The 21,885-nt window shown below is 40.4% G+C and overlaps 1 protein-coding gene across 1 annotated transcript in view; it reads left to right on the top strand.

Moving 5' to 3' along the window:
• RBKS (ribokinase) overlaps window positions 1-21,885 on the top strand; it is a 100,733-nt gene that overhangs the window by 33,849 nt on the left and 44,999 nt on the right. Inside the window, exons 3-5 of the mRNA XM_068976294.1 lie at window positions 14,819-14,882; window positions 15,823-15,885; window positions 19,065-19,229. Of these exons, the coding sequence (XP_068832395.1) occupies window positions 14,819-14,882; window positions 15,823-15,885; window positions 19,065-19,229 (292 nt within the window). The remainder of the gene's footprint in view (window positions 1-14,818; window positions 14,883-15,822; window positions 15,886-19,064; window positions 19,230-21,885) is intronic.

Below are 21,885 nucleotides of genomic sequence, written 5' to 3'. Positions count from 1 at the left end.
CAAGTACATGTACATGCATGTTTAAGTATCTGTATGAGCCTTTGAGAGGCTCATTGTTTTTAAAGATTTAAATAGGAGAGAGTAATCTTCCTTGTCCTTTGTATTAGTTTCTACCTCACTGAATCCTCGGGGAAGTAGAAGTCCTCAAATAACTTAATGCTGCATTCCCTGAATTTAACAGGTTTATAACTGGAGTGTGAGAAGTGAGGGCAATTAGTCTACTCTGATGGGTTCCTGTGGTCCAGCTTCTAAACAACAGCATGAATCATCTTGTTTTTAGCAAGTTTCACTCCAGCAGCATGGCTTTTGGAAACTTGGTCTAATAACTGGTGGTTTCCTCACCTCTAAACTGTTTCCTTCTAATGCTGTATCTCAGATCAGAAAGGAATCTGGGCCTTAATGAACTGCACATAACTGATCTTTAGTTCTGTTTTCAGGTATGTTAAGAAAAGACATGTAAAATAGGAAAATCCTGTTTCTATCCATTCTACTGAAATTATTTGAAAATAAAACAAAATTGGCTGCCAAAGTTTCAATTTTTGCATCTTTAATGAAATTTTAAGATGCTAGCATTATTAGTATAATGGGAAAAATCATTTATTTGCTTTAGGAAAGCTAGCTAGGGTCTGCACAGTAGAGGATAAGAAAAACATGAGAAATATAAAAGAATAATTTCTCTCCTGTGAGCTGGGTAGATTTTACCAAAATTTCTCTGAAATGTCATTTCCCATTGTATACAGCACTTTTCTCTCCACAGGAGTCTTTAAATGATGTATAAACTATACAATTATCACTTCATCTGCTAAGGAGCTGTATCCTTATTCTAATTGATGATATAATTCTCACCTGGCTATTTGGTCAAAAACATCACATGAAGTACAAAATTCAAATTAAGAAACCTTCACTTGCAAAGGTCGAACTCTTAATATTTTTAAAATATCAATTAGCAATGAATTATTGATGACCTATTATGTGCTAAGAATTATGGGACTGGGAGAAGGAGCTGATTAAAAGTATTAGGCCTGACCCATCCTATACCTGATTAGAAATGGGGGTTTGGGGAACAATCAGATGGTGCAGACTTTAAGTGGGGCTTGGGAAATGAAAAGAGGATGGTATCATTTCCTGGCTGGGAAACCTGGACAGAGAATTAGTACTGGTATTGGAAGCAAGGCACCAAAAATGGGTGCCCTGGGCAGAAGGGAGTCCCCTAGAGTTGGAGATGTGAAAGGAGAATTTAGAGAACCCCCTGTTGGGAGCTTTATAAAAGCTATTCCTATAGCCTGTTAAAGTGAAAAATGCATGTCCCCTGCAATCTCATCCAACTCAACAATTTTGAAGTTGGTTTTATTTTAGGTCTGTTGGACATGAGGCAAAGAGAAATGCAAAATAGAAATATTTGAATTATGGAATTGAACTTGGGAAGTGAATCATGAAACCACAGGAGTGGAGGTGAACAGAATAGAAGACAGAGGGCTGTATTTTGGGAAATGCTCCAGTAAGGAGGTTGATTAAACAGCTGTGCTGTTTGTTTTATTCTGGTCTGTGTGTGATGGTTATGTGAGCACCTGTACAATTCTGAAAGTGCTTTATGTCTACAGTGCCTGATCTAGTCGTCTGTGGTTTAGCCCCACAGTGAAATTTACCCTGATTATCTGTACTGAAAGGACATGGAAACATGGCCTCATCTAAAACCTGTACAAGTTTACTTTGCTTAGATACCCTGAGGGACCTTTAGATATAGATTTATTTAAGCTTAAACAAATTGCATCGTATTCTTAGGCTTCTTAAAAATAAAATATTTTTGTAATAAGAGTTATTGTTAACCATTAATCGTAATATTTCATTCAATTGTGAGGTATATTTTTATTGAGCAAATTAAATTCCAAGTAGAAAACAAAAATCATTAAATTACTCAAGATAAAAATGAACAGATTAAGCAAAAGAAAAACAGGTAGAAAATGTTTTATGGCTTTCTTAGCAACATTAACCTATCTACTACTGCCTTGCAACAAGCGCAGATTCGAGCTCTGATGAAGGAGCACTGTTTGATGACACAGGTACAACATCTTACACTGCACTCGGGAGAAATGTCTGTCAGCTGTGATGAGGGCTGCTAAACAAGGTTCCATCCACATGTGTACAGTGATACATGTGTAAAGAAGTTAAAAGCTGTGCACTCAGTACTCAGCTGAGTCATGGGCCAAGGTCATGGTCCAAGGATAATTGGAGGTGATGTTTTGACATTAAAAATTCAGGCAGATACAGACAATGAAGGTCTACTTGGCAGGGCAAAGAGCCTGTTAGGACACATTGCATCAGACCTCACCCAAAGTAAGTATTTCCTCCTCCTCCATTCCACTGAAGCCAAATGTTAGAAGGAAGTTATTTCTAAATATCAAAAACCGGCAGCTTAGGAGGACCATGATAGCATAAACAGCTCAAGGTTCAGTGACCCAGCATGAGCCCAGGGGTATAAAGAAGCCATGAGCAGGACAGCCCACACAGCAAATCAGCAAACTGGGAGGACCTTCACAGAATTACCTGGTCTTGCCTGCTTCACACAATGGGATAAACAGTCATCTATTTTCTTTTAAGAATGGTCAGATTCATATGCACACTACTATATTTAAAATAGATTACCAACAAGGACCTACTGTGCAGCACAGGGAACTCTGCTTAATATTCTGTAATAACCTAAATGGGAAAAGAATTTGAAGAATAGATACATGTATGTGTATACACTGAACCACTTTGCTGTACACCTGAAACTAACACATTTTTAATATAAATTTATTTATTTTAATTGGAGGCTAATTACTTTACAATATTGTATTGGTTTTGCCATATATCAACATGAATCCGCCACAGGTGTACACGTGTTCCCAATCCTGAACCCCCCTCCCACCTCCCTCCCCATACCATCCCTCTGGGTCATCCCAGTGCACCAGCCCCGAGCATCCTGTATCATGGATTGAGCCTGGTCTGGCGATTCATTTCACATATGATATTATACATGTTTCAATGCCATTCTCCCAAATCATCCCACCCTACCCCTCTCCCACAGAACATCAACTGTGCTCCAATATAAATTTTTTTTTTAATTTTTTAAAGGCATAAAAGTCTGTGACAGAGGCAGTATGTTAGAGCAGTTCTACTCAAAATCTGGTCCTCAGGGCAAACTGTCACTGTTCAGGACAGTACAGAAACTTGAGAGTAAACATTTAGGAGCATTTTCAGCAATCTGAAGGTAACTTTATAGCTGCTGAATATAACAATAATAAATTAGGCCTTGTATTTTGTATGACTCATATTTTTACTTTACTGTTATATTTTAAAAATTATTAGTCTATAATGTTTAGTAAATGAAAAAAAGGAAAAAAAAAAAAACCGGAAACCTGATCCTTCACCACAAAAAACTTGAAAAGCAATGTATCCATCACGTTAGCCATAAAAGTACCCTTCTAACTGTTAGATCGTGTGCTAAGTTGCTTCAGTCATGTCCACCTCTTTGCGACACTATGGATTGTAGCCCACCAGGCTCCTCTGTCCATGGGATTCTCAGGGCAAGAATACTGGAGTGGGTAGCCATGCCCTCCTCCAGGGGGTCTTCTGACCCAGGGATCAAACCTGAGTCTCTTACATAAGTCTTTGGCATTGGCAGGCGGGTTCTTTCCCACTAGTGCCACCTGGGAAGCCCTCTATGTTAGATTACTATGGGACAATCCACTGATCGTGCACTGAGATTTTAATCTTCAAAGATCAAAAACTAGTCACCAGGCCTTTATAGATAATATACATAATGAAGTGAAATCTCTTTTCTGAACTCTGTTGAAAGATGACTGGCTAAAACTAGTTGGCTGTATTGATAGAAATGCATGTTCAAACACTAGGATCCTATGATCCTAACCAATATGCCTCATACAGGAAGAATGGAAGAAACAGTTGGATTATCACAAACCCACCACCACTCTCAGCAGCAGCTGGTGGTCCAGTGGTTAAGATCCTGCACTTCCACTGTAGCGGCTTGAGTTCAATCCCTGGTTGGGGAACTAAGTTCTCACATGCTACTCGGTATGGCCAAAAAATTAAATTAAAACCTATTTCTGCTTTATTGACTATGCCAAAGCCTTTGACTGTGTGGGTGACAATAAACTGTGGAAAATTCTGAAAGAGATGGGAATACCAGACCACCTAACCTGCCTCTTGAGAAATCTGTATGCAGGTCAGGAAGCAACAGTTAGAACTGGACATGGAACAACAGACTGGTTCCAAACAGGGAAAGGAGTATGTCAAGGCTGTATATTGTCACCCTGCTTATTTAACTTCTATGCAGAGTACATCATGAGAAACGCTGGGCTGGAAGAAACACAAGCTGGAATCAAGATTGCCGGGAGAAATATCAATAACCTCAGATATGCAGATGACACCACTCTTACGGCAGAAAGTGAAGAGGAGCTAAAAAGCCTCTTGATGAAAGTGAAAGAGGAGAGTGAAAAAGTTGGCTTAAAGCACAACATTCAGAAAATGAAGATCATGGCATCCGGTCCCATCACTCCATGGGAAATAGAAGGGGAAACAGTAGAAACAGTGTCAGACTAATTTTTTGGGCTCCAAAATCACTGCAGATGGTGACTGCAGCCATGAAATTAAAAGACGCTTACTCCTTGGAAGGAAAGTTATGACCAACCTAGATAGCATATTCAAAAGCAAAGACATTACTTTGCCAAATAAGGTCCGCCTAGTCAAGGCTGTGGTTTTTCCTGTGGTCATGTATGGATGTGAGAGTTGGACTGTGAAGAAGGCTGAGCACCGAAGAATTGATGCTTTTGAACTGTGGTGTTGGAGAAGACTCTTGAGAGTCCCTTGGACTGCAAGGAGATCCAACCAGTCCATTCTGAAGGAGATCAACCCTGGGATTTCTTTGGAAGGAATGATGCTAAAGCTGAAACTCCAGTACTTTGGCCACCTCATGCGAAGAGCTGACTCGTTGGAAAAGACTCTGATGCTGGGAGGGATTGGGGGCAGGAGGAGAAGGGGACGACCGAGGATGAGATGGCTGGATGGCATGACTGACTCGATGGACGTGAGTCTGAGTGAACTCCGAGAGATGGTGATGGACAGGGAGGCCTGGCATGCTGTGATTCATGGGGTCGCAAAGAGTCGGACACGACTGAGCGACTGAACTGAACTGAACCACCACTCTCAGATAAGCAGGCCTGATAATGGAGATTGAAACATTAACTTTGCATGTTAAAAGCCAGCATTCAGAAAGGTAAACACCCATTTATCTAGGATTTAAACAAGCAGACAGCATAAACTGGAATTTTATATATTCTTCTTTCATCTTTTATGATAAAGCCACAAATGACAAGTTATAAAATTACCATGAAATTACCATAAAATTCCTCCAAAAAAAGCAACTGCTGAGTTTTGTTATGTGACAACAAATGTAGCTTATAGTCTCTTCAATGTGCTGTTTGTTCATTGTGACCCTCAGGCACTGAAAAGCCACAAAATCTCTTGAATCACAAAGATTAAATTATGTTCAACTTAGATTTACTGTTAATTGTATCTTCATGTCTTCTAACTTTGAAACCCAGCAACCTGTTTTAATACATGTGATCATTTTTTTAGCAGTATGTATCATTTCATGTGTCCCTGGGTATGCTATCTTGGTCCCCTGTTTCATTTACCTCAAGTATATGTTGATGGGTGAAATTACTAGATATTTTCTGCCACTCAAGGATTCCAAGCAGCGCATCATTCCTCACGCATTTGACAATGTTGGTTATCATGACCTCACTAACTGCAGTTACTCTCCTCAGCACTGGGCATAGTTCTGGACTGTGGAAGCCGCTGAGTGGCTCTCCCTCGATGCAGACAGATCTTTCCAGTCTTTGGAGTGAAGGAAGCACCTCGGTGCCCTCAGCATGAGGAACTGCTCTTGTCCCCAACACAATCCAGCCCTTTATTTTTCCATGATCCTAATTCACATCTCTCCACGGCCACACTGTCCACTACACTAGCCACTGGCCACATGTGGCTATTCACATTTCAACGTAATTCAAGTGAAATTAAAAATTGAGTTCTTCATCAGAAAGAGAAAAACAAATATCATATATTAACAGTTATATATGGAATCTAGAAAGATGGCACTGATGAACCTATTTGCAGGGCAGCAATGGAGAGGCAGACATAAGAGAACAGACTTCTGGACACAGGGGGAACAGAAGGTAGGAAGGAAGGGCTGGGACAAATGGAGAGCGTAGCATGGAAACATAAACACTAACATTTGTAAAGTAGATAGCCAGTGGGAATTTGCTGTATGACTCAGGAAACTCAAACCAGGGCCCTGTGACAACCTAGTGGGGTAGGATTGGGAGGGAGGCTCGAGAGGGATTGGACGTCTATATACCTATAGCTGATCCATTTTGAGGTATGGCAGAAACCAACACACTATTGTAATTATCCTTCAATTAAAAATAAAAAAAAATTGAGTTCCTCAGTCATGCTGGCTACATTTTCAAGTGTCTATATTGGGCAGCACAGATATAGAACATTTCATGATTGCACAAAGTTCCATTCTACAATGTTCAGGTAGGGCTGAAACCTGGGATTTCCTGAAGAGCATCTGGGGTTCCATAAGTTGCCTTGGCTTATGTGTGAGTGATTTTCCCTAGTTGCTGCTGATTTGGCTTCTTTCACCTGCAATAGCTACCTTTCACCTCACACAGGCTACCTCAGACTATGTGGTTTTCCCAGAGTCTTTCTTCCCAAAAGTATTCACTGCTGCAATCAGAAGAATGTGAGGGGACCTTCAAGAAGGCTGTTCTAAGCAAAACCTTGGCTAGAAGCTTTCTGTAGCCATAACCAGCATAGTCTGGATGCCTATAAGTCATGTCCCTTTAAGGATGATAAGCTAGATTCAAGGAAAATGAACAGACAAGCAATTAAGGTGATCAAATACTTACAGAACACCTTTAGTGGACAGGACTGGGTGAGGGATAAATATATGCTAAGCTAGAGTCTCCAGTAAGCTTTTAGGAAGACTACACTTTAAGACTGTTTGGGCGAACATGATAAGATGGTATTCAATTATAAGATGGTATTCAATACAGTATCCAGGAAGAATGCTGTAGGAGTTCTGGAAATGAAAGAAATAACAAGGGCTAGAATCGAGAAGGTAAGCCTTAAGTTGATGCTTGAAAAACAGGTGAGGTTTGATTAGGTAGAGGAGAGACGAAAGGACTTCTTCTTGTAAGTAGAAGGCAAGGAAGTAGGCATAAATATATTGTACTCACAGCATGTTTTTAATACAAACACTGACCATTCAAGTTAGGAGTGCCTCTACTGACCACTCTGAAAAACAGAAATCCTACTATTTTGCCAACTATGAGTTTCGGAGAAATAGAAGCAAGGGGGAGCAAGCCTGGACCACGTCAAAAATCAGTCTGGAGTCAGCAAACACAAGCCAAAGAAAGCTTTCGGATTTTACAGTACCTTGATGCCAGTGTTGGACCCTAATGGGCCACTTGCCCCCAGCAGATTCTGCAGGTCCCTTCAGGCTCCCACTGAGCTGACTTCCCAATGGAAACCAAGCAAGACCATGCTCCCCCTCTTCATTTCCACTCAGACACAGCTTTCTGGACACTCTGCCAGCTCTAACCATGTAACCAGCAGCCTTGACTGGAGGCCACACATTGTAATCACCTGGGGACCTTGCCACTGTCCCACCTGCCACAGGGGCTGATTTAATTGGTCTGGGGTGTAACCTGGGCATCCTCAGGCTGAGAAATCTTGGTTTCCTACCTGCCTGAGATAACTCATACAAGTCCCACCTTACAGCCTGGCTCAGGTGGAACAGTTTACAGTAAACTGTAAAGCATTTTAATTAGGATAATAGCAGAACTGAAATTCAGTTCCAGATGCCCTGATTCTCACAAGTGCCATTTTGCCTCATGGCCACATTTAAAGTTTTCACACATTTGACAGCCAAAATGTGAAGGGAAAATGGGAAAACCTCCAACAATACCCATGAGGATTCCTTTGTAACTGTGGTTATTCCAGGAGCCTTGCCCTTGTAGCATTCACGGTGGTTTTCAAGGTACTTTCACTTAGCTCTCAGTGGTGGGCAATGAATGACTCCTTTACTTGGCTTCTATTCCTCTGACTTCTGATTCAGTTCAGTTCAGTCACTCAGTCATGTCTGACTCTTTGTGACCCCGTGGACTGCAGCATGCCAGGCTGCCCTGTTCATCACCAACTCCCAGACTTTACTCAAACTCATGTCCATCCAGTCAGTGATGCCATCCAACCACCTCATCCTCTGTTGTCTGCCAGGGGCCAGCGTGAAGAACTCTGCCCATGGCAAAGGTCATGAGGAAGGAGGCTTGGCAAACGCAAAGGCGTGATCAAGCCTCAGGAAACCCCCTGGTCCCGAGCATCTACCCCAAAACCAGAGTCTGTTTTATGCTCTCACCTACACCTCTGACTTTACGGGGGCTCTCCCCCGTAACTGTTTCTCTCGGAGAAGGAGTAAACGTGCAGCTCCAAGGCAATAAAAATTCCTGGGCATGACAAGAGTGTTTCAGCTTACGGACTCCTCCGAAGGTTATCTAGCCCACCTGTATAGGTTCGTCCGGCCACATGTGATTGTTTACAGCCTCCCAACCTGACAGGCACAAGATGCTTTAGACTTACTAAAGGCAAATTCTTTTGGGGAGTTGGAAATTATTAGTATAGTGGGTTGGTTAGGAATTATATTGGTGAAGGGTTTTTCATTTGTTGTGCCAATGATTGCTGCTAATTCCCTGCCCAGGGTGTGACAAGGGTGTCTCAGGTCAAACCTCTCTGCTGACAGACTAGCTTGTGTTACAGGATTATCCATACTCCTGCCACATGATTGTTTACTACTTCTTAACCATAAACAGCACAGAGAGTTTTGGAGTATTTTTAAAGTCTTAATTAACATAGGGCTTTTCTCATTGTTGAGTCAATGATTGCCACCAGGCCTCCATATCCTTAGGCACCTGGGAATATATTAATCAATGTATTTGGAATATAGAAAAGGAAATATAGTAGTTTTAAGGTTATCAATACTAGACTTTTTGAGTTAATGAATTTTCTCTTTTGTAATAGATCACTGTACTTTGTTATAAATCACTGTGTCCTTGCTATGTAAAAATGTAACTTTATCACTATCTTAAGACTAAATAGATCTTAAGGGGAACATTGGTGAAGGGATTTTCATTTGTTGAGCTGATGTTTGCTGCTAAATCTCCATGTTCCCTGCCCTTGTAATGAATATAACTAGCATATAGCAGAAATAACTATTAACCTTTAAGCATATAGGAGAAATAAGTATTAACCTTTAAGATTAATCATGTTAACCTTGGGTTAAATAAATTCCTTTCTTGATTGTAAGTCACTACACCCTCATCCTATAGGAATGCAACTTTATTTGGAGGGTGGTGCCTGTTTTAAGAAAAAACACCCTTGGAAAAAATACGTTTTTTGGTTATCAGAAAAAAAGGATCATAAAATATCAGCAGGTCTCATGGCCAGAAGATGATGTAAAATCCCTAAGACCTTTTTATGTGAAGCACCTGATTTTGATAAAGGTCAGGACTGCTGACCCCCACGTGACTCTGTATTCATCCCTATGTGTAACAAAAGGTATATAAGCAAACCCCAAAATAAAGACATTGGATCAGTTTCCGGAAAAACTCCCTCATGTCGTTCTTTTCTGCTCCCCGTTTTTCTGGCTGAATTCCCATCTGGAGCGTGGGTGCTCACCACGTCTATTTACTTGCCCTGGTTTTCAAGCCCACGCAAGAAGGAGCCCAAGGAGGGGCACCTTCTGATATTCAAGTGGCACCGGTGGCCCAACATAGATGGTGCAAATTCCTTGTCTTGGAATTTTATTGGTATCCCATGTAAACCAAGTTATTCAGCCTCTTTTTCTCTCCTACTATTTTCTGGCCAAATTCCCATCTGGTGCATGGGTACCCACCAAGCCTATTAATTTTGCCTGGGCTTCTAAGATCGGACCGGGGAGGCCTCAGTGCCTCCTCTCCTTCGGGAGAACAGGAAGACGCCTGCGGCCTATGTAGGTGGTGATTGGTAATCCATGTGAACCAAGTTATTCAGCCTCTTTTACTCTAATTTTCTAATCCCTCTCTATCTTTAATCAAATAAGTTATTTCCAAGGACGCCGACTCCGTCCCCACCTTCGAATTCCCTGGATCCACCGGGGCTGGACCCCGGCAGTTGTCCCCTTCTCCTCCTGCCTTTAATCTTTCCCAGGATCAGGGTCTTTTCCAACGAGTCAGTTCTTCACATCAGGTGGCCGAAGTATTGGAGTTTCAGCTTCAACATCAGTCCTTCCAATGAATGTTCAGGGTTCATTTCCTTTAGGATTGACTGGTTTGATCTCTTTGCAGTCCAAAGGACTCTCAAGAGTCTTCTCCAACACTACAGTTCAAAAGATTCAATTCTTCGGCACTCAGCCTTCTTTATAGTCCAACTCTCACATCCATACATGACTACTGGAAAAACCATAGCTTTGACTAGACAGACCTTTGTTGGCAAAGTAATGTCTCTGCTTTTTAATATGCTGTCTAGGTTGGTCATAGCTTTTTTTCCAAGTAGCAAGAGTCTTTTAACTTCATGGCTGCAGTCATCATCTGCAGTGATTTTGGAGCCCCAAAAAATAAAGTCTGTCATTGTTTCCATTGTTTCCCCATCTATTTGCCATGAAGTGATGGGACCAGATGCCATGATCTTCGTTTTCTGAATGTTGAGCTTGAAGCCAACTCTTTCACTCTCCTCTTTCACTTTCATCAAGAGCTTATTCAGTTCTTCACTTTCTGCCATTAAGGTGGTGTCATCTGCATATCTGAGGTTATTCATATTTCTCCCAGCAATCTTGATTCTAGCTTGTACTTCATCCAGCCCAACATTTCACATGATGTACTGTGCATATAAGTTAAATAAGCAGGGTGACAATATACAGCCTTGATGCATTCTTTTCCCAATTTGGAACCAGTCTGTTGTTCCATGTCTGGTTCTAACTGTTGCTTCTTGACTGGCATACAGATTTCTCAGGAGGCATGTAAGGTGGTCTGGTATTCCCATCTCTTGAAGAATTTTCAGTTTGTTGCAATCCACACAATCAAAGGCTTTGGGATAGTCAATAAAGCAGAAATAGATGTTCTTCTGGAACTCTCTTGCTTTTTCAGTGATCCAGCAGATGTTGGCAATTTGATCTCTGGTTCCTCTGACTTTTCTAAATCCAGCTTGAACATCTGAAAGTTCACGGTTCACATACTGTTGAAGCCTGGCTTGTAGAATTTTGAGCATTACTTTACTAGCATGTGAGATGAGTGCAATTATACAGTAGTTTGAACATTCTTTGGCATTGCCTTTCTTTGGGAATGGAATGAAAACTGACCTTTTCCAGTCCTGTGGCCACTGCTGAGTTTTCCAAATTTACTGGTATATTGAGTGCAGCATTTTAACACCATCACCTTTTAGGATTTGAAATAGCTCACCTGGAATTCCATCACCTCCACTAGCTTTGTTTGTAGTGATGCTTCCTAAGGCCCACTTGACTTCTCATTCCAGGATGTCTGGCTCTAGGTGAGTGATCACACCATCATGGTTATCTGGGTCATGAAGATCTCTTTTGTATAGTTCTTTGTGTATTCTTGCCACCTCTTCTTAATATCTTCTGCGTCTGTTAGGTCCATACCATTTCTGTCCTTTATTGTGCTCATCTTTGCATGAACTCTTCCTTGGTATCTCTGATTTTCTTGAAGAGATCTCTAGTCTTTCCTAGTCTGTTGTTTTCCTCTATTTGTTTGCACTGATCACTGAGGAAGGCTTTGTTACATCTCCATGCTCTTCTTTGGAACTCTGCATTCAAATGGGTATATCTTTCCTTTTCTCCTTTGCTTTTAGCTTCTCTTCTTTTCTCAGCTATTTGTAAGGCCTCCTCAGACAACCATTTTGCCTTTTTGCATTTCTTTTCCTTGGGGATGGTCTTGATCACTGTCTCCTGTACAATGTCATGAACCTCCATCCATAGTTCTTCAGGCACTCTATCAGATCTAATCCCTTGAGTCTATTTGTCACTTCTACTGTATAATCGTAAGGGATTTGATTAAGGTCATACCTGAATGGTCTAGTGGTTTTCCCCACTTTCTTCAATTTAAGTCTGAATTTGGCAATAAGGAGTTCATGATCTGAGCCACAGTCAGCTCCTGCTCTTGTTTCTCCTGACTGTATAGAGCTTCTCCATCTTCAGCTGCAAAGAATATAATCAGTTTAATTCAGTATTGACCATCTGGTTATGTCCATGTGTAAAGTTCTCTCTTGTTGTTGGAAGAGGGTGTTTGCTAGGACCAATGTGTTCTCTTGACAAAACTCTATTAGCCTTTGCCCTGCTTCATTCTGTACTCCAAGGCCAAATTTGCCTGTTACTCCAGGTGTTTCTTGACTTCCTACTTTTGCATTCCAGTCCCCTATAATGAAAAGGACATCTTTTTGGGGTGTTGGTTCTAGAAGGTCTTGTAGGTCTTCATAGAACCATTCAACTTCAGCTTCTTCAGCATTACTGGTCAGGGCATAGACTTGGATTACTGTGATATTGAATGGTTTGCCTTGGAAACGAGCTGAGATCATTCTGTCGTTTTTGAGATTGCATCCAAGTACTGCATTTCAGACTCTTTTGTTGACTATGATGGCTACTCCATTTCTTCTAAGGGATTCTTGGCCACAGTCCTAGATATAATGGTCATCTGAGTTAAATTCACCCATTCCAGCCCATTTTAGTTCACTGATTCCTAAAATGTCGATGTTCACTCTTGCCATTTCCTGTTTGACCACTTCCAATTTACCTTGATTCATGGACCTAACATTTCAGGTTCCTATGCAATGTTGTTCTTTACAGCATCCAACTTTACTTCCATCACCAGTCACATCCACAACTGGGTGGTGTTTTTGCCCTGGCTCCATCTCTTCATTCTTTCTGGAGTCATTTCTTCACTCTTCTCCAGTAGTATATTGGGCATCTACCAACCTGGGGAGTTCATCTTTCAGTGTCATATCTTTTTGCTTGTTCATGGAGTTCTCAAGGCAAGAATATTGAAGTGGTTTGCCATTCCCTTCTCCAGTGGCCCACATTTTGTCAGTGGTCTTCTGGTTATCAACTTCCAGGTGCTGGGGAGGAGGCTTACATTTGAGTCAGAAGTAAACAAAGGAGATTGGAAGATGTTCACTTCTCTCATCCTTTTTCAAAGTAAATCCGGAAGAATGAATGAATGTGTAAGAGATTTTGTGGGAGAGGAAATAGGGAAGATGGCATTCTTTTATGGCCACCTGATGCAAAGAGCTGACTCTGGGAAAAACCTTCATGCTGGGAAAGACTGAAGGCAAAAGGAGAAGGGGGCAGCAGAGGATAAGATGGTTAGATAGCATCACCGACTCAACAGACATGAATTTGGGCAAACTCTAGGAGATGGTGGAGGCCAAAGGCGTGTGGCATCTGCAGTCCATGGGGTCACAAAGAGTCAGACATGACTTAGCAACTGAACAACAACAACAAAAATTACACAAGTCATCTGTGCAACTCTGTAATGTACAAATAAAAGGACTTTTTAAAGTCCTTTTAAATAGGACTCAGACCTCCATTGCTTTTTGTCCACATTTCAATACAATAAACATTGGAACCTAGGCATAGATATGCTCCCAGTTGACTATATTGTTCTTATGAAAGGAATAAGATACATAGCTTTATATATACATATATTCTGATGCGAAGAGCAAGAGTGTACTCATTGGAAAAGACCCTGATGCTGGGAAAGACTAAAGGCAAAAGAAGAGGGTGGTAGAAGATGAGATGATTAGATAGCATCACCGACTCAGTGAACATGAATTTGAACAAATTCTGGGAAATAGTGGAGGATGGAGGAGCCTGGTGTGATACAATCCATGGGGTTACACAGAGCTGGACACAATTTAGTGACTGAACAACAACAAATTCTGTATGAGACTATAATGGTGGATACATGTCTATACACTTGTCAAAACACAAAGATTGTACAATACCCAAGTGGACCCAAACGTAAGCTGTGGGGTTTAAGTGATAATGATGTGTCAATACACATTCACTAATTGTAACAAATAGGCCACCCTACTCATGTTGTCTATGACTGGAAGAGTCCAAAGGAAAAACTGAAGTATCATTACCAGAATGCATGCTAGGATGCTAAACAACAGAATTCAACTGTACCAACTTACCCAAACTAGCTAGGGCTTTTTAAATTCCCTCCTCTTTGCCCCCGATGTCAGGGTCAGAGGAGAAGATAAAGAAGATTCCCAAACACCAGGCAGGTCATTCCAAAGCTGTCTTCATGTATAGTGATTTATAGTATATCAGTATATACTATAGATAGTATAGATATATAGTATGAATAACTGAGATTCTTCATAAATATTGAGGATTGTTGATGGTGGACAGCTCTGTCTCAATGGGAATTTTCGTATGAACAGATCAAAATGAGAATGAAGCTATGGAACTTGTGACAGTCATTAAATGCTTCACATTTTAGGCAGGATATAAATGGAACATTAATATATAACAATTCTTTGGGTTGAAATCAAGTCTAGCATCTTACATTAAGAAGATTAATTAGTTAATGTTTATAAAGTACCGTGCAGATATGCCCTTTTAAAATGCTAAGTATTCTAAAAACTACATTATAGCATTTTACTAAGTGTAAAACATCTAATGTTCATCATTTCTTTGGTACAGGTTGGCAAAGATTCCTTTGGCAATGATTATATAGAAAACTTAAAACAGAATGATATTTCTACAGGTAAAATTTCATCTTTCTTAAAGTTAGTTTTTATAACTTTCTTCTGGAATCTGGTTATAAGAAAAGTCAAATATAGAATAGAGTTATTAGATCCTCCCCTGGTGGCCAGAGAACTTTTATGCTCAGCTTTGTCTAATCTTGCTTGACTGCCCTTTGGTTACTTCTTTCATATACATTTCTCCAGATGGGAATAAAATGGTAGGAGGTTACAAACCTTCATCTCGTAGAAATGTTTCAAAAGTAGGTGACAAGAGAAAACAGGTGCTGCATTCACAGAAGATATTTTAAGAAAAGTCATTGAATGTCATAGCTGGAAATGATCTGAGAAACCACTGATGCTGATACCATCATTTCACAAGAGAGAAAACTGAAGGCCAGATTGGTTCTGAATGTGTCCAAGAGCACACAGCTAAGCTAGAGCCAGAGCTAGGGCTAGAATGCAGGTCTCTGGCTCCAGCTCAGGGCTTTTTGCTGCTGCCAAAGGCTGCCTGATCAACATTTCCATTTACGCGCCAGACCATAATCCTGATGAGATGCAAAGCTTATGAAAATGAAGAGAATCAAACAAGTTCATTTTATGAGTTTGACCTTTAGTCTTTCATCTCAAGTCTGTCATTTCTTTCACTGAAGAAAAGAAATATGGTGGTCTAGGAAAATGCACATGTACAACTGTGAATAATCTGGAGGAACTGGAAGCGGGGGTGGTTTACTGGGCTGCCACTAACGTAGAAAAAAGGCACAACGAAGTGTGAAGACTTGTATGTTCCTCATTGTGTAGGGGATAAGTATAAATTAGCACTAATTACTTATTTCTTTTTTATCATTCCAGATGGTTAAAGGTTAAAAAGTTTTTCCAAGGATTAGTGTTGCATTGAAATTGTTAAAAAATAGATTATCCCTGCCAGGCTGTACATACGTGATGATTTCTTTTTTCTTTTAGAATTTACATATCAGACTAAAGATGCTGCGACAGGAGCTGCTTCTATCATTGTCGATAATGAAGGTATATGTTTTGCACATTGGGGTATCGTTTCCAGAACTAGGGCAGAAACATCCATTTTTCACCCTGTTCCTGTGCATCTCTTACCATACCCACCACTCCAAGGCCTAATGTATGGTCTTTCCAATCTAAATATATATATTTCCTTTTATTTATACTTCCTAAGTTGATCGCTCAAATACAAAATTGTCCATCCAATATAAATGAGGTGATATAGTTGCCTCAAAATTATACTTACATTCTGTAGCATCCCATTACCCTTCATGTGAACCCAGAATTGATATTTATCTCTAAAAGTAGTTAAGTATTCATCTGTCACTTCAGTTACTAAGTAAATACATGTAAATAGATAGGTGCAAAGGAAAGTTGATGAATCATATTTATAGAATATTTACTGAGCAAATGGCAGCAGCCAATTGCTTATAACTTGTCATTAGTGTTCAATTTTGTCTGCTCTTTAAATAGCAATCAAATCTCAAAAGTATATATATACAACCATGTCTGTCACAGGACCTTGCAATAGTTGAAATGTGTCTTTTAAAAACAGTAACCTTCCAGGACTTCCCTCATGGTCCAGTGGTTAAGAATCCATGCTTACACTGCAGAGGGTGCAGGTTCGATCCCTGGTTGGGGAACAAAGATCCCACATGCCACAAGGTGTAGTCAAAAAAAAACAGTAACTTCTCTTTACCCTCAAGGAAAGTTTTTAGAATTTCTGCCAACTATTTTAAGTATAAAAACTCTTAAATAAGATTTTTTTAAATCAGAGTTAATATTCAGAGAGCTTCCCACCACCCTCTGAATGGTGCTAGTGGTAAAGAATTCACCTGCCAATGCAGGAGACAAGGGTTCGATCCCTGGGTCGGGAAGATCTCCCAGAGCAGGAAATGGCAACCTACTCCAGTATTCTTGCCTGGAAAATTCCATGGACAGAGAAGCCTGGCAGGCTACAGTCCATGGTGTCACAAAGAATCAGACATGACTGGGCACATACACACACACACACAATATTCAGAAGGACCAAGCATTTCATGGAGCTCCTAGGACAGAAGAACCTACTGTACTGTGAGGAGTCAGAGTACACTGTATTAAATTAAGATTTGACTGAACTGAACTGTCCTAATATGTCTTTTATTTATAATGCAGTTTCACAAAATCATTTATCACAGAAATTACGGTATTTTTAGTCTACTTTAGTGATCTTAAAGTTGCAATAACAACCCCCAAAAATATATTCTATTTAAAAACAGTAGACGAAAGTTTTCATCCTAACAACAGTCTGTGTCCTTTACTTTAAGCCATATCTTATGTAATTATCACTTTCAACAACAGCTCATTCCCTGTCTGAATCCTCTTTTTCGGTGGTGGTGGTGTTTCTAGGGATATCGTCAAGTTCTATTCCTTATCTGGGTGACATAATGCCATGTTTTCCATGCAAAGATATAATTTAATATTGTGTATGGGCTGCCTATTACAGTAAACTTTGTCTGGTTTACAGCATATGGGATAAGAGCTAACACAGATAGCCAGAGAGGCAACAAGCAGCATCTTTAAGTGGAGGGATGAGTAGTGGTTCTGACAAGTTAAATTTGAGGTATGAATGAGCTAGCCATATGACAGTGTCCACCAGACAGCTGTAGTCTTGGGCTTTGTCGCACATCAGCCAAAGCCAGGCCAAACCCATCAGCAGCACAGAGCAGCAGTGGACAGTGGCCGAGAGAATGAAGTCACTGGAGGAGAGAGGGGAGGAGGTATGCTGTCTTCCAGGATGCAGGTACTTTGAATTTTTCCAGTACTGAGATTGGGTTTACCCTGAACCACCCCCACGTTATCAAGTCCTCCTTGGTCAACACACATACCTGTGGTAAGAGGACAGGCCGGCACGTGTTCTGTAGTCGGAAGAGGTTTTAGGTCATGTCTATACATGATCAGCACAAGCAGCCTAGAGCACAGAAGACTGCTGCAGCCCATCCCTCTGAGTCAGGCTGTCCTATAGACTATAATGCAAATTATATCCATAAATTTACATTTTCCACTGTTGTTGTTTAGTCTCTAAGTCGTGTCTGGTGGACTGTAGCCCACCAGGATCCTCTGTCCATGGGATTTCCCAGGCAAGAATACGGGAGTGGGTTGACATTTCCTCCTCCCAGGGATCTTCCTGACCCAGGGATCGAAGCCACATCTTCTACACTGGCGGGCAGATTTTTTACCACTGAGCCACCTTTTTAGTCACATTTTAAAAAGTAAAAAGGACCAGGTAAAATGAATCTTAATATATTGACTTAACCCAAAATACTATCCTTTCAACATGTAATCAAAATGTTCTTTAAAATTAGTGAGCTATGTTACCTTCTTTTCTTAGTACGCAGTCTTTGAAATCTGCTGTGTATTGTGCAACTGAAGCTCATCTCAGTTGGAACGAGCCACATTTCAAGGGCTCAATCACCACACATGGCTTGTACTCATGACTACCCTAAGGGACAGCACAGCTCTGGAGACTTCACCTGACAGAGAAAATGCACCACCACCGCTCCCCCTCTTGGGTCAGACTGTAGAGAGTGGCTCCAAGTGATGAGCATACAAGAGTCCTCAGTCCTGCTTCTGTTTGATCTAGTACAGTACAGGCCAGATATCACTGTCTCCCTACTTACCTAGTACAGTTTTTATCTGTTTAATATTATAAAATGTGTTTTGATTTACAAAATCACTTTGCAGAATACCCTGGGACATACACATGAACTGACTGCATACTACAGAGCATTAGTTTTTAGCATTAAGCAAGCTTCTTCCTGTTTATACTCATCATTATGACATCTGTCATTTAGGATTCAGAATCTTTACCATATACCTTGTATCAGCCATTTCCCATAAGAGAAACTATTTTAAGTATGTTATGTATAATTTATCAGCTAATATTCTGTGTACATAAGAATACTGAAAGGGAAATCTGGTTTTTTTTTAGATTTTGCTCAAGATGATAAGAATAATATGATTCCTACAGAGATATAAAAGAAGGTCCAAGGGGAATACAAAATTTAACCTGAATGGCTAAGAAATATTAAAATTCATACTTATAACACATTTTTTATAGAATGGTTTTCTAAGGGTGAATGTAACACTGCAGGATGTTGTTGCTTGATTTTGCTTGATTTTTAATATAAACGTCTAGAAATTCTTTATAGGCCAGAATATCATCGTTATAGTAGCTGGAGCAAATTTACTTTTGAATACAGAAGACCTGAAGGAAGCAGCCAGTGCCATTAGCAGGGCCAAAGTAATGATCTGCCAGCTAGAAGTAACTCCTGCAACTTCTTTGGAAGCCCTGAGAATAGCCCACAGCAGTGGAGGTAATTTTACACATTTGTCTTTCTTTCTATAAAGCTTTTATCACTGTCTCAGTGAAAGTTAACTTTTCAAGTTAAGCAATGCCATATTTTTCTGCAGTAAAATATTTTCTCCCATCTGAGATTCACTGCCTTCCTGTAGTTCTTAATAATGTTAGAAAACCTTACAAATGGGGAGGGGAGAAATAACACGAGTAGCATTTCTGATATTCTGAAATATAAATCTCCAGTCTAGTTAGCAGAAATAACTCAAGTAGTAACTGGAATCTTTGAAAGAGCCCCTTGTCCAAGATATACTCCAAGTAGTAGAATGAGTTCCATTCTGAGAAGCAGAGTTTAAGCTGCAGGTCATGGAGAATCACTGCCCAGGTGCACCTGGATAAACAGCTCAAGGACTGAAGATGAAATCTTCCTCCTTTTTGTAAAACCTTATCATCTTTTCTAAAAACAACAAAGGATTATTTATATGTAATATTTTCTATGTTGTCAATGTCCTTTAAGTAGCTCTTTTTGTTTTGTTTAATCTTAGGCTTTGGAAGTTTTCAAACACACAAAAGCAGGCAGAATTCTATAAGGAAACCCATGACCCAGCTTCGACAGTTGTCAACTCATGGTTAATCTTGATTCATCTGTTCTCTCACCCACTCCCCTTCTCTCACCCCCAACATATAACAAACTTGAAAAAAATCTAAGTAGTTTCTTTCTGTTTGCTTCTTCTTTTTTTTTTTACGACTGACTAATAGGAAATCATCTGAGTTAGAATCCCATTTCTGTTTCTTGTTAGCTTTATAATCTTAGCAGAGTTATCTGATTTTTTGAGCCATATCTGTTAAATGCATATAGACATATTCCCCTACAGAATTGTTCTAAGAATGAAATAAAATAAAACAGGATGCCAAGTTTGGTATAGTACTTCTCAGTAGACACCAATTTTCTTCCCTCTTTCACTTCTTTTTTTAAATTAAAATTAGGATCATATCCTGATTTCAGCACCCTTTAGTGAAAAAAATCAAAATAAAAAGTAGCCACTTATCTAAGACAGTGGCTTCTTCTTGATATTGTGGCCATAATTTTGTGACTTATACTAAGAAGAAAATAGGGAGAGAACCACACTGACTTTTCCAGATCAAACTTTCTCATCAAGACAAAAAGGAAAAAAAGAAAAAAAGTGTGTGTGTGTGTGTGTGTGTGTGTGTGTGTGTGTGTTTATAAGTGCTTTCTCTCAAAGTATAAGTGTTCTACATAGCAATAAATGGAAAATAAGTTACCGAAGTGATTTTGTGGAGAATTTTAAAATGTATGTCCTGATTTAACAAATTTCCTCTTGACAAAACAACATGCTGTGGCAAATTCTCACTGACATTTAATGTATTTCTAATGGACTTGAAGCTGTCAGGAAGAATTTTGAGCCAAAACTCATTTGGTTACGTTTTCTTAGGGTGTCACAGATAAAGTCTAAGGCTTACGGTGAACATCTCCACACTGCACTCATCATAATCAGGTGATGTGAGTACAAGGAGCCACTTCATTCAAGCTCTCATCTTCCTTGTATAGGTCAAAGCATGTTCTCAGGTAACTTCTCTTCTTTTCCTGCTACCCCTCGCTTCTCAGAGATGACTCTTCCTCTGTCCTAGTCTAATAGCCTGTTGCCTCCCCAGCTTGTGGAGGAGAGAAAGGTGCAGCAACCAGAGTGGAAGAGCTAACCTTTCACAGGTGAGGCTAGAGCTATCTGGATGGGCAGGCAGCCTGACCCGGGCGGTCGTTTGGTTGGGGTCCAGCAGTGTTTCCTCTGTTATCTGCCAGGCAGTTTTTCTGTTGAGGAGCTGGAGGACCTGGGGCATCAGGAACGAGGAGGAGTAGGTGATGGAGGGCCACAGTCCACCTAGTCTACTTCACATTTTTCCTGAGAGCCAGCGTGCCTCAGGAAATTCTGCATGATCTTTCTTATATTGTAATATTGGGACTATTTTTCCTGCCTGGAAAATCCCATGGACGGAGGAGCCTGGTAGGCTGCAGGCCATGGGGTCACTGAGGGTCGAACACGACTGAGCGACTTCACTTTCACTTTTCACTTTCATGCATTGGAGAAGGAAATGGCAACCCACTCCAGTGTTCTTCCTGGAGAATCCCAGGGATGGCGTAGCCTGGTGGGCTGCCGTGTATGAGGTCGCACAGAGTCGGACACGACTGCAGTGACTTAGCAGCAATACCTGCACCTATATGTACTTTACAGTTTAGAAAGCACTTTCATACATATTTGATCCTCAGAAAAGCCTTATGACAAAGTAAGGCATGCATTATTCTCCCAGATTAAAGAGGAGAAGATAGAGAGGTTAAGTAATTAGCTCAACCAAAGTCACTGTAGAAACCACAATTCCAGACTCCAAGACCCAAGTTCTAATGTCCTAGGGCAAACTTTAAATAAAGAAACTGCCGTGTCCCATTGATTTCAAGGAACTGAGCCTTTATGAAGAGTATCTCTAGAAAAGTGAAACCAATGAATTGTAATACTCTCCAACATGCAGCCTAAGCTTTCAGTGTTATTACTGCTTAAATCACAGAGACAAGACCCTACAATGTTTTCGGCAGTGTGTCCCCTGCTACTGCTACTGCTAAGTCACATCAGTCGTGTCCAACTATGTGCAACCCCATAGATGGC

The sequence above is a fragment of the Capricornis sumatraensis genome, chromosome 1 (genome assembly GCF_032405125.1).
Source record: "Capricornis sumatraensis isolate serow.1 chromosome 1, serow.2, whole genome shotgun sequence".
Classification (NCBI taxonomy): Eukaryota; Metazoa; Chordata; class Mammalia; order Artiodactyla; family Bovidae; genus Capricornis; species Capricornis sumatraensis.
Note: the sequence above shows the minus strand (reverse complement) of the source record. Positions and strands in the feature narration are given on the sequence as shown.